Source organism: Pantherophis guttatus, chromosome 5 (genome assembly GCF_059756535.1).
Source record: "Pantherophis guttatus breed Tessera chromosome 5, ASM5975653v1, whole genome shotgun sequence".
NCBI lineage: Eukaryota > Metazoa > Chordata > Lepidosauria > Squamata > Colubridae > Pantherophis > Pantherophis guttatus.
The window spans coordinates 27131866-27146351 of NC_142067.1; the positions used below are offsets into that span (position 1 = coordinate 27131866).

Below are 14486 nucleotides of genomic sequence, written 5' to 3' on the forward strand. Positions count from 1 at the left end.
TGCTTCATCCAGGTACTGGGGAAACTGTCGCAGCACCACACTCTCAACAACCTTCGCCAGAAAGCGAAGGTTGGAGACTGGACGATAATTTGCTAAAACAGCCAGGTCCAGGGAGGGCTTCTTGAGGAGGGGCCTCACCACCTCTTTCAAGGCGGCGGGAAAGTAGTCCTCTCTCAAAGAAGCGTTAACAACCCCCTGGAGCCAGCCTCCAACCTCCCGGTAAGCCAGCACCAACCAGGAGGGACATGGGTCCAATAAACAGGTGGCCACGCTAAGTCTACCCAGAATCCTGTCCACGTCTTCAGGGGTCACTGGGTCAAACTCCTCCCAGATAATTCTCTCAAGACCTGTCTCCGTCACCCCACCTGTATCCACCCAGTCAGAGTCCAGGCCTTCCCGAATTTGAGTGACTTTGTCATGCAGATACTGTACAAAATCTTCAGCCCTGCTCTCCAAGGGGTCCTCCCATGCTCCCGGATGGAGCACGACACTGTCCAAAGCTCCAGCGGCCACCCTATCCCAGGCGGCCACCAGGTCTTCAGCCGGGTCGTGAGCCAGAGCCTCAGGGAAAGACCCAAGCTCCGTTGGAACCTATCAGGATCCATCAGGCACCTGGGGCGGAACCACCTAGTCGGTTCCACCTCCCTGTGGCGGGGTGTAGCAGTTTGAAGGTCCAGTTGAAGGAGAGAATGGTCAGACCATGACAAGGGTTTAATCACTACATATAGCCAAAGCTTGGGAAAGGATCAAATTAGATGCATCAAAAATTGATACTGGGAATCAAGAAACATCTAAATTAAACATACAATCATCAGAAAGAGGAGAGAATTCCAGATATTTTTAACTGATAATTATCCAATAAGCAATTATTTCTTGTTACATTGTTGTAATTTATGAAAATTTTAATACAAGAAGTAATTGTGATAAAGAATTTTTTTTTAAAGAATGTTAGGAGTAAGAGTGATATTTCCCACATTAGTAAAACATGATAGCGATAGCACTTAGACTTATATACTGCTTCACAGTGCTTTACAACCCTTTCTAAGCGGTTTACCAAGTCAGCATATTGCCCCTAATATTTTGGGTCCTCATTTTACCGACCTTGGAAGGATGGAAGAATCTGATTGTTTGCCTTCTGGGGAGAATGTATAATACAAGCTGTTTAAACAATGTAGATTCACATATAGTTTAAGCACAGAGATTATCCATGAGTCAGTTGCAAATTTTCACACCTTCTGCTGCTATAAATTGAAAAAGCAGTAACATCATGGCTTGCACATGCCTATCTAACTGATTTATATTTATGCAAGTTGTTCATTTGTAGTTTTTAAAAAATCTCCTTAAAATTAAGCAATGAAAAATGCAATGGTGTAATGGTTAAGGTGGTGGCCTAGAAAGCAGGATATTTTAGGTCTAGTTTTGCCTTGGTCTTGAAAACCGTTTGGGTAACTTTGGGTTGGTTACTTTTTCTCAGCCAATTCACCTCACAGGATTGTTGTTGTGGAAAAATAGGGGGGGGAAAGAGAACTGGTATGTTTGTCATCTTGAGTTGCATATGACAAGGAAGGATAAAAATATATTTTAAAAGATGTGCAGGAATTGCTCTATCTTAAAATATTTTCCATAATAAAGCAATACATTAATAAATGTACAACAGACCTTACTTTTCCAATTATTTTTGTATCTGAAATGGAAAAGAAACTCTACATGTGAAATTTTAATACTCTATATTTGTGCTCAAGATTTGTTAATAACACTTGGAAAAGCATAACTGAAAAATGAAACTTTTTTTTTATTATTCAACTCAAGTTATGGGTGAATGGACCATTTTACAATAATATTACAATTTGAAACCAAAACTATAAAAAGATGCTTAATGTAATTTAAATGTGTTTTTGAAACACTGATGGAACATTTCTTTGCAGATTTTTTTTTAATCCCAGTCTCATACACACACAGTCTCACTAAATTCTGGTAAATATATTTTTACAAACACATTAGGTGAGTAATTGCTAATCATGTAATTTTCAAAACAACAGTTATTTATGTTTGGAATTTCAAGACCTTTCCTTGATTTACAGTTTCAGTAGAATGAATTGTTCTTCTTTCAAAGCATTGTGAAGAGAGAATAAGTATATAGTTAACATCTCAATAATATTCACAGAAGAATTCATAGTATGTAAAAATTGATTGTGTTTATTGCTGCCTCCTAAACATGTCTGTTGTCTGCACCTGTACATGTGAGCATAGCACATTCTTTCAACTATACCTCCAGAAACTGCGATATATTTCAATATACAAATGGTGGACTGAAGGCAATAATTTTGAGATTATTGCCGCATCATCCACAATAGTTTGATTTCAGACAGTTCTACTGCCTATGAAATGATTTAAAGAAGTAGAACACATGTTAAGAGTGTTAGAATTTTGAATAAGAAACAGTAAAGAATGGGATGCACATTTCTTAGCAAAATTTAGGAGCCATCGATATTTTTTGGAATCCAGATAGGATACATCTTCTTCTTGACCTTTAAAACAATCCACAAGATTCTAACCAATGTCCATGTCTATTAAGTGGGGGGGGGGGTTGTCCCCCTGCATAAGAACATAAAACAAGTTCTATAAAGATCATAGTATGTATTTTATGATTATGGAGCACTTAAGTCAGATTACTAAATACCTGTAGGAAAAATAAGTGTCGATAAAGCCCTCATTTTGGCTTGACAAAATTAAAATTAAGCACTCAGAGGGTTAACTTATGCTTAAATTACACATAATAGCTCCTACCTCAATTGATGAAAACATTCATTGCTGTTATCCCCATTTGAAAATTATATATATATTTATATTTATATGTATATCTCAAAATAGCCTTAACCCTTTGAGGATCATATTAGCAGCAAATCACAATCTAGACTAGGCTTCCCCAATCTGGTACTCTTCAAATGTGAAATGGGAATGCTTGGAAATTCTGGAAGGACAGTCCCACCACATCTGTGGGTGTCAGGCTGCAGAAGGCTAGTCTAGACAGAAAACAAAGACCATCTCATTCATATAGGAAACTATTGTAATAAAGATACCATAAAACTCCTTTTTGGCATCTTTGTCAAGGAGCTGATACAGACAAAAATCAAATGGAAAAATTGCACATGGTTTCAAGAATTGTTGTCAAAATCTCAAAGGGTTAAGCCAAGACTTTCAACAGAAGTGATGTATTAAAAGGGTGAATTGGGTGAGCGAACAGTCTCAGATGAACTTGGTGAATAGTCTTCTGATTCAGAGTTGAGTTCAGGAGGTGGTGGCTGTGGCTTAAAGCGTCCCCTCACATCCGGGTTGCGTCTTCGTCGGAAAACCTGCCTCTCCTTATCAAGAGCGGTGGTCTGGCAGGGGCATAAAATGAGAATAGATGAGATTAGGCTGTGCATGAAATAGCAAATCTGACTCTCTTTTTTTCCTCTTTTTCAAAGCAAACCTCAACCCAGGTCAAATTAACCCCACCCCACCCTCCGCAGCCACCAGGTTTGGCTAGTTTTGCAAGCTTTAATCCATTACATGACTCAATTCATATCAAAGTGCATAATCCAACCTATAAAGAGGCAGTGTGATCTCATCAAGCATGTACAGTATGAGTGCATGTCTCTGTATGGATGCCATATGTTAGACTTCTGGAAGCTATTAATTTTTTTTTTTTTTTTTGAATAATGGGTTCAGGTTTCAGACAAAATGCAGTCTAACCTGCTTTTTCAAATGAGGTCTCGGTTCTGAATAGAAATTCAATGCAACTTAATCAAATGAGAGAGGTAAATATTTGCCAATGTTAAAAATAGTGAAAGTATCCATCAAGATACACTGCTACAAATATTGGATTTTGATAGAACAATCAGACAAAAGAGAGGTATTCTTAACATGCTTACTCTTTCTAACACTTCATGCCCTCCTTTCTCACTATTCCTCTTTTCCCTTTAACTCAAGCACTTGCTCACACACTACAAAAGCACACAGACCATTTCTCCTTTCCATAAGTCTGCACTAAGCTTTCCCGTTGCTCTTTTTATACCTTTTCCAGCCAAACAAACTACTCTTCCCATTCTCTTCAGATCATATTGGCCATTTCTCAGTGTGAATTAAATTGCCACCAAATTGCCAATGTGAGCTGGAATTTCTTGGGCGACAGGTTTAGTACTCATTTTCTAGATCATTTCAGCTAGATTCTCCTCATCACTATCTAATTCTTATTTAGACATAGACACAGAGAGACTTTTGGAAACACTTAAACTATATGAACAGAAATTCAAGTAATTATTTAATTACTTGATGTAATGGACCTAATAAGCATGTTTTTAATTTTCAGAGTCAGTCCAAGTTTTGTTAATTTGGGATGTCTTTAAACATCATGTAAATTTCCTGCAGTTACTGGAAATGGGCCTGACAGTTACTCTCTAAACTATAAATACTCACTATAGTAAATCAAAACTACTCTTCAAAACTACTGGAAAAAACCAATAAAGCTAAGTGTTGTCAGAGATGTTGGAAAGACTATTATGATGGACTGATATGAATAAGAGTTTATTGTACTTCAAAATATATATCAGCACTTCCTCAGACATTCATAATTGTTTTTTGTTGAAAAGCTACCAGTTATACAGTGACACAGAAACACAGTTATACCCTGAGCATTTTTGAGAACAAGATTAAAACTAAATCTATCAGGTTAATGCAGGTTAGTATTATAGCAGTCTATGTTTTAAAATAATGCAGTCAAGGTCCCAAAATCTAATAAAAGCAGAAGATGAACAAAGTTTATAAAGCAAATGGACTCAGTTAAACTAAATTGTTTCACTAATAGTTTTATAGTTAGAATATTTAAGGTACAGATAGAAAGTGGCAATAAAAGTTCATCTTTGGATCTTGGGGGGAAAAGACAATACTAAACTCCAACTGCTATCGTTTGCCAAAAGTTCTTTGTTTACAGTTGGCCCTTGGAAAAGGCCTAAACAGTTTCAAAGTTGTGCTTTAAAACCAACTTTATGATTATATTTTAATAGAAAGCAGAAGACATTTGGAATCATATTCACATTACAGAGATAGAATTTACAGTATATAATTCCCTGTAACAAATGGAGAGAATGGCATACATTACTATTCTATGACATACAGATTTGCATTTAAAATATTTCTCTGCACAAAAGGAGTTCATTTAAAGATTGACTCACATCACATCATTTTTATATTAATCCCAGATTCATGAAAAATTCTTTCTTTTGGCAGGAAAGTCTAAATTAAAATCTCCACTACAATCCAGAATAACACTCTCCTGGTGCAAGGATAAGCAACTTTTGTATTGATTTTAAGGATGAATTAATCCTCATATTTCTATGAGATTGGAGTTCATATTATTTAAATCAAGATCTTTTGCTCTTATGTCTAATTCAACCCTTTGCTCTTCTAGCTATAAAGATTAACAAGGAACCTACACATGAGAACTATAGCAAAATCATTGTCTGTGACACATCCATAATGCAGTAATAGTTTAATTAGTATATTAGTACTAATATGTTAGCAAAAATTATCCTGGTCCCTCTTTAGCATTATTTTGACTTATAACAAGGAGGAGAAGTTTTCTACTTTCTAAGACCAGTACGCTCTCATAGAGAGGGACTCCTCCGGGGGCCGTCAGCGAAACAGTGTTGACTGGCGGCCCCTAGGGGGAGAGCCTTCTCTGTGGGGGCACCTACCATCTGGAATGAGCTCCCCCCGGAGATACGGAGGATCCCGGATCTGTGCTCCTTCCGCCGTGCTGTGAAGACCTTTTTATTCCATCAGGCGGGCTTGGCCTAATTTCTTCCCTTTTTAAATATGTAAATTTTAATCTGTTTTTAAATTATTGGGGTGTTTTAATCTGTCTGGGCCAAAATGATTTAATTTGATTTTATCTGGTTTTTAAATTTTTTGTATTTATGTATTTTATTGTTGGCTGTTCACCGCCCTGAGTCCTTCGGGAGTAGGGAGGTATACAAATCAAATAAACCTAAACCTAAACCTAAGACAAAGGTTGGGATGGTAGAGAATATGAAGCTGTGTATGATGTGTTGGGAGATGTTAGAAGAGAAGGTGTGGAGCAATTACAAATTTCCTTTGGCACTATTAGCTTAAAAGATTGTTTATTCCTGTATAAATCTTAATAAACTAAATTGAAAATTGATCCTGTATTGACCAATCACATGGAAGTGATTGGCAGGCTTCCATGGAAGTGACAGCTATTGAAGTAGATATTTAAACTTCAGATCCGTCCCCTATCTTTCTATCTTTGCAAATCATACTTCTTTCCAAGATGTCCATACATCATTTCATATGCTGCCATTTATCTTGAAATTTCTCATTTAGTTTGAGGATGATTTTTTTTTTTACTTTTTCTCTTTTCTAAGACCTATTCACTCTTTCTTCATATATTTGTTTTGCAACTTTATTTTCATTCATTCTGTCTTACTTAACAAATATACTTCATCATTCTTACTTTATACTAATAATTCATATTTGTTTTCAATCTGTATTCATTTAGCAGGTTTAACCTTATTTTTGCATTTTTCAACTCACAGACTTAAGTACCCCATTCTGATGATATCCAATGTTTATCCTGATGTATCCAACTCTCACTTCTGCACAATAACACATTTTATTTATAGTCATTTTTGCTTCTAGCATTCAGTCCATGCAACAATTCATATAATTGAAATATGTGTTTTTTCTGCAAGCATCTGGATATTTCAACATTTTTCTACCTTTTTCTACATTCTACCAAAATACATATCATTCTATAACACAAATTCATTTACTTGTTCTAGTTTTTCCATAATTTATGAATAAATTCCTCCATTTTCCTGTTAAGTAAAACCTTATTGGTCTTTGATTCATTAATGATGTCTTCATTGAACTATAAAAATTAGTATTTTCTATAAAATACAGTACTCAGGTTCTCAGTCACCAACACAGTGTCATATAAATACATATAAAAGTACAGCCCTATTCTTATTCTTCAGTGAGTGTACCTTCAATGTCATCAAGAGTAATCCTTATATGATTATCCATGAATATATTTAACAACTTAAATGGCCTCATACATCCTTGTCAAGATGGTAGAAAAACTAATTACTAACTTGGATAGAAACTGAGGCAAGGAAGGCTAGATTTAATTACCTATCCTGTCAGGTGACCTAATGGGGATGATCGGAACTAGGCTATGCATGCCATTTGTGACACTAGTTTAGATTAAACCCTAAATAAATCTAGGCATATTTTCCTATGAGTCAATCATACACTAAACATGTACCCATGTTTAGACCCAACATGCTAAACAATTTTATTTATCTTTCCACAGAATTGCTGTGTGTTTCAAGAAAAAATAGAGAACTAACAATTTCAAGTAACAATTCATGTGCAAAATGTTTACAAAGACAACTAAGAACCTTCTACTGATGTTCTCCAGCATCTAATTGACTTCAGCTATTCTTGAAAATAATAAACAGGGTGAAATCTGGTCATTACTAGATATGACCACCAATAAATCCCACGTCTCGAGAAGATAGTAGAAAAGCTGTTCCATTATTGTGAAAATATTCCTATAGACACCATAAACTGCATTTCACTTTTTTTTTTCTTGCTTGAGGTAAGACTTCCAGAATAAACAGAACATATTATTTTAGAAAGATATGCACTGGCTAATTAGGATCAAGCACAATTTGTTACATTGTTATTAAACTGTAAAGCCCTATCTTCAAGTGTAAGAATAATTCAACTCTTCAGTAAAAGGCAGGAAATAAATCTAACAAAAAAATGAATAATAGCCTCATAGAGTCTTTTGGAGTAGGGAGACTATAATACCCCTAATAAATAAATACCTTGTTTTTACTCCACATATATTTCCATACCAATTAATACTAAATGATCTATAATTGTGCTTCAATACTCGACTGCTGTTATTGAATTTGGCACTTGATACATTTTGACACAAAAATATTGGCCCAGTACTTGTTTGTTTGGTACTTGTGCAGCAAAAGGAAGAAGATGCCTATGGAGAACAGACAGAAAGTTGGCCATGCCAGGGAGGTCATTGCAACAGAAAGCGGAGGGCAGACAGGAAGTCAGCCATGATGGGAAGGTTGCTGACATAGGAAAAGGGACAGACAGGAAGTCCTTCCTGGCTGAAACAAAAGGTCATGTGGTAAGATATGTGGTTTGTTTAGTACTTGTGTCTCCTGGAACCAATTAATGACAAATGCCGAGATACCACTTCATTCCAAATTCCATCAGTATGTTAGATCATATTGACATAAGCAAGATAATAAATCTTGCTTATGTCAATTAATTACTTGATTGACATAATTAATTGATCAATTAATTACTTAGAATAGAAGATACTGTATATAATACCATAGACAAAGATGGTTCATAAAACTTCCACATTTAAATCTATATAATGTCTTTCTACTAATGTTAAGTTCCAAACATTGTTTCTATCAGCATAGAACTGAATGACAGTTTTCTCACCATTGTTTTTTTCCTTCTTTTCTTTTGAAAGAAGCAATGTTCCCATTTAAATTCTGGCAGGATATAAAGCTAAGATTTTCTTCCATTTCATTTCACCATATTCATATCTTTCAAATGGGGAACTTAAGGACAGTGATTTGACAAAAACACTTTAGCTTCAAAGGTTGAAGCTCAACATAATATCTTCATAATCTTATTATGATTATACCGTCTACTAGACATATGATAATTCTTTCATTATAAATTAATCAATCCAAATGCTGTTATATAATAGACAAAATATTGTGCTTATCTATAGATTCCCTTACAATATTATTATTAGACATTTGATGATAATGAAAATACAAGTTGCAAGAACTGTTTTTTTAAAAGTATGCACTCATTTCTAATATGTTCCCCCTCCAAAATGAAAATACTAGAATATCTAAGTTAAATTATCATTTATATGTTAAATATATTAAAAAGGATCATGCTGGCTGGGGAATTCTGAGAGTTGAAGTCCACTCATCTGAAAGCTGCAGAGGTTTAGATCTGATCTGTATCAATTGAGAGGTGCAGGACATACATGACTGATTGTAACAATATCTTTGTTGGTTATTTGTTGGCTGGTTTTCTCTAGAGGACCTTACTTTTTCTTTTTTAAATGCCTTTCATTTCCTCTTTTTAAAAGTTTTCTTCATCTATCTTTATGCTTCATAAAAAGGATAACTCCCAGTGTAACATTATTTTTGCTGTCCCAAAGGTGCTTTTTCAGGAGGCAACTGGACTTTCTCATTTTTCTTTAAAGATGTTTTGCTTCTCATCCAAGAAGTTTCTTCAACTTTGACTGGATGGTGGGTAAAAACAGAGCTGAAGAAGCTTCTTGGATGAGAAGTGAAACATTTGGAAACCTCTCCAAATAATATTTTCTAATATTATGATTATGTATCTTTTTGCATTTTAAATACACAGTGTTCTAAGTAGAGAATTTCAGTTAGTAGATGGGATAAAAAGATTTCCAACCAACATGTGGGTCTGTGTGAAGTCACACCTAAATATTTCTTCTGATATAAAACTGTTATCCCAATTTATTCTTCATATAAAAATGTGGTATACTTAGTAGTATGCAATTTACGATCAATCTATATGTGTCTATGAAGTAGTAAAGCAAAAGTTGAAATGATAGTTACCACAAATACAGTAATTTTCCAAGCAAGTGTGCATTACCAATTTCTAATACATCCAATTAGATAATGCTGAATAAAGATCTAAAATAACCTGATATATAGATACGACCTTGAATACTGACAGAATAGAAACGGAATATATACTTCAAGAAGGCATCCATCCAAAATTTTTCTTCCTATAAAGATGAACTCCTGGACACAAGAAATGTAATTTTTCCAAAGGTAATTCATTGCAACCTAATCCAGATATTTTAAGTAAAATATTTAGAGGGGATATTTAATTTACTGTAAATGCTTGCATTGACTACTGCCACAATTATATTAATAAAGGTTAGATCTGCACAATCTGGACAAACCTTCCGCAACACTGAAAGCAATTGAACATAAAAATATTTGTCAATATTTAGTTCATCCTACTGAGTCTTTTTAAAAGTTACAAAAACCCATCTTTATAAAGTTAACAAAATGTGTAAAAACTGAACATCAATAAATATCATAGACATTTAAATTGAGAATTTTAGATACTGTATTCATCTTTGTAGCAAAAATTATCCATCATTGCAGATAACACCTACTTTCAATTGAACGGGAATTCTTAAGTCACAATACTACCACATAATAAAAGGTAATATACTAAAAAGAGTGTTAGATTCATGCAATATCCTTTTTATCCACTTCTTTTAAAAACGGAGTAACAAAAATGTGCATACTTTGGAAACACAAGCTAACCAGAGCACATACAATGCATTATATTTCATTGAACAGCTTCTGAATACTATGTTATGTCAATGCATTGTTCATTCTAAGAGAAAGATTGTGGTTGGGAAGGGGAAATTTAAAATGACAGTATATAATTTTGTATCTCAGAGAGAAAAAAACAAATATAAATGTAGATCTAGATGTATTGATATCCTGTGGCCATTTCATAGGTAGAAAAAGAAAGAGCACAGGATATTATATGCCTTAAAAACTGTTAACATAAAATAAAATATTGCGTGAACATTTCATTTTTCTGTATACACTGTCCTTTTAACTATAGGGAGCACGGAATACTGAGCATGTGCAATGAAGAAAAAGCTTGCAATGTCAGTGTGAATAATGGGTGAAGAAAGGGAATGAAGGGTGTGGCATCTCAATCAAGATTCAAATGAAACTGATAAAGCAGCATATGGACTGGGTAACAAATAAAAAAAACATGTTTATTCACTGAAGTAACTGGTTAATGGAGACTGCCAGCACGTTGCCATGGAAACACTGACTGTTGGAGCTGTACCATCTCATACCTTATCCAATACATTCCTGGTTGTTGGTAGTAGTCCAAAGACCCTGATCTCTTGATGGTAAACCCGTGGTCCAGCTGAGCAGAGAGAAATGGGCAACTCAGTGGATCGATATTGTGCTAGAGAATTAAGACCTCCAGACCAAAACTGTTCCTTATTTATTAGTGCATATTTACTTTTCAGTTTCACAAGGTAGTACTCTAACATTTTAAAAATAAAATAAAAATAAAAACTGCGTATTGGAAATGGGGAAAAAAAATAAAATAAACGAATAATGAAGAAGATTCTAGACGAAATAATTTATCTGGCTAAATTAGTATCTTGTTTATTAATTACTACATAGTGCACTTATTTCCCCTTGTAACAGTCATCTGTTTGAAGATAAATAAAATAGGGCTGTATAAGGCATCACGTAAGGTTTTCCCATTTTATCATAAAAAATTTGTGAACAGGTTTTTTTTCAGCATATCTTGCTTTTTTATCAATCATAATAGCCATCTCTATAACCAAATAGATTAGATTTTCACAGATCAAAACCACGCTGCTTCATATTGATGAAAATGTATAAATATGAAAAGATAACATTTTGACATTCCCACCAATCTCTGTTACTGGTTTCAAAAGGAAACTTTGATCTGGGATATAAAGGAAAATCCTAGATAATTGTGTATTATTATAGTCTACAATTTAATCTTAAAAATGTGTATGTTTGCATTACTAAACCCTTGTATCAGAATTCAAAGTACAGTCTTAATTTATTAATTTGGGAGGAGCATGTTTTTTTTTGAAATTGAAGGAAAAAGAAACTATTCCATTTAATTTCACTTCTGATATAGTAATAAAAGGGTGATTTTATTCTTTATTAAACAATATTTCCATTGTGCATAGCAGGGCACCAAATAAGTAATTCAAAGCTATTTTAGTGCAGGTCGTTTTTCAGAAAGGGGAACAAGGCGTACTATACAGTTTAGTATTTGAAAATGCTTTAGCATTTACATACACGTGTATAAAAGAGAACAAAGATATATCCCTTTTGTGTTTTTGTGCTTTGTTAGAGTGACATAAGGCCAGAAGTTTACAATTTAAATAACAAGAGACAGCTTGAAACAGCTCCAAAAAATCAGTTATTTAGTTGTTGTAGTATGCATCCTGACTTTGAATCCAGATCATTAAAAAATGTTTATTTTCTTTCATCAACTTTTTTTTTATGTAGGATACTTTAAAACACCCCAAATTATTGAAGACTTCCAGCTAAAACGAGGAAGGCCTTATATTGTATCTAGTACTATATCCAAGATCTACTGCTGCCATCTATTGTTGTATGAGGGCAATGCGCTAATAACATTGAACAACCAATGTCTAGGAATTTCAAAACAAAATGTTTTATTAAACTCTAATTACTTGAGTGAAGAAAAAATATTGGCTTAGATATTTTGCATCCCTTTTTTTAATTCAGCATTTTAAGTACTCAAAATCATAGCACTAATTAAATTATAAATAACACATAGTGGAAAGTAAAAAAAAAACCCAAATAAATTCTTTGCTTAAATCAGATTCAGGTGCCAATGAAAAGTGCAATTCACAAGCCACTTAAGGCTGCAGAATTGGGATAGTCACACTTATAAGCTCTTTGCACTTGAGTTGAATCCAGTGTAAGATATCTTGCAAAAAAAGAAGAGTAAAATACATTTGTTCCATCACAACTGTAGAGTCCTTTTGGACAATGGATCATCTGAGATCAGGATAACCCCAGCAGAACATGTGTCTCTGTGTGTGAAAGAGAAACAAAGAAAGACAAAGAGAAAGAGAGAGAGAGAGAGAGAGAGAGAGAGAGAGAGAGAGACAGACAGACAGACAGACAGACAGACAGACAGACAGACAGACACACCCAGTCTTCTTTCATTCAGCTTACATCATAGATTCTGTGTATTTCCTACTGACTTTTTATTGCCTCCTACAAAATTAGAGGAAGCAGAAATGTCTTCTCCAACTACTTCAGCGGTATGTTTTGTTGCTGGCAATTGCATCAGTCTAATAGGCCCAAGTGCTGACAACATAATGTATCTATTTTTTAATCTACTTAAGGTAAAGACATTTCCCTTTGTGATAGAAGGAGCAGGGGAGCAGATGGACAGTTTCCAAGTACTCAAAAGGGACTTGTGATAAGAAAGATGCTCACTGAACATCAAGTATTAAGCTGAACCTCAACTTTTGAAAACTTTCTTGGATTCTTTTGGAATTATGTGAACAGAGGCTCCTAGCCCTCAAAGATGCACTGGTTCAAGAATGAAAAGTCTGATGAGCAGTTATTCTGAAAATGCATAACTCTTAAGCCCCCTTACTTTTACTGATAGAAAGGACCACATGGTTGAATGTATAATTTATTAGCTAAAGAGTGTTATTGGGACCAATTCAATTCACTGATTAATTGATGTCCACAATTAATATAGCTTTTGTTTTTAATTCCATGCGTGGAATTATGGAATGGAAAGACAAATGGTGTCTCAGGTAAACGTCCATCTAAATCCCAAATTCTGTGTGTCATAGTGACCAGTTCAGGAAGCTCAGAAACATGGACAATTACAGTCCCCAAGCCTGGGCTTAGTATTGGTGAAGGAATGTGGCCCAAATTTCCAGGAGGCAGTGCAATTTCCGTAGAAGCAAAAGACAGCACAATTAAGAGTTGTCTGCTTTAGTTTGGCAAGATTGATGCCAGGCTCCAAAACCCAAGACAAACATATTGAGATTCTTTTAAGCAGTTTCCTTTATTGTCCTTCACCTATAAAGAGGAATACTGCCATACTAAAGCAGGCTACTTGCACCACAAAACACATATTCTGGGAACTATTAACTTTGCTGACTCTTGTTCCTCTGGAATGAACTCCATCCCTCCTGGGAATCCAGATCACATTTTATCACAATGCTTCATTGCAAGACCACAAAAAAGTTCCAGGGCTGTAGAGAAAATGTGTAGGCAAATGTGTGATCTGTCTGTATACATTCACACATTTTTGTTTTTAAAGAATGTTCATAGGTGTGTTCTGAACTGAATTTTTCTCAGTTCAGAAGAGTCTTGATTTTACAGTTCTATGATTCTGGATAGGGTACTCAGTCACCAGGATTGATCTACTGATGGGTAGATCTTTCATGAATTAGTGCATTCCCATTGGTGATGATTACACCTGATTGCAGAAACTTCCATAATTGAATGTATGTGACCTCCATAACTGTGGAGGTCACTTGAAGGACAGAGGAAAGATTCATTATTAAGGGAATCATCTAATAAAACAAGGCTTGGTTTACAAAAATGTGTCAGATGGCCCACTCCCCTTGATTCAGACAAAAGTACAAGGGGTGGGGAAAAGAGACATATATTCAAAGTTGCAAGGTTGTGTTACTACAGATGTTCTAATAAAACTGACTTTTGCTCAGTGACTCTAGTCTACCTCACTGGGCTGACATAGCTGAAAGGTTCAGCTTAAAAAAAAATAAAATT

General features: G+C 34.8%; 1 protein-coding gene across 2 annotated transcripts in view; it reads right to left on the reverse strand.

The window, feature by feature from the left end:
• Positions 1-1772: 1772 nt before the first annotated feature.
• Positions 1773-14486, reverse strand: part of DCLK1 (doublecortin like kinase 1) — a 160872-nt gene continuing 148158 nt past the window's right edge. Inside the window, exons 17-18 of one of the 2 annotated variants that reach the window (XM_087894775.1) lie at positions 10994-11067; positions 2176-3380 (exon numbers count right to left, since the gene is read on the reverse strand). In XM_087894775.1, the coding sequence (XP_087750901.1) occupies positions 3323-3380; positions 10994-11067 (132 nt within the window). In that variant the 3' untranslated portion in view covers positions 2176-3322. Of the gene's footprint in view, positions 3381-10993; positions 11068-14486 lie in introns of both variants that reach the window. The other variant, XM_034411302.3, reaches the window with a different exon arrangement.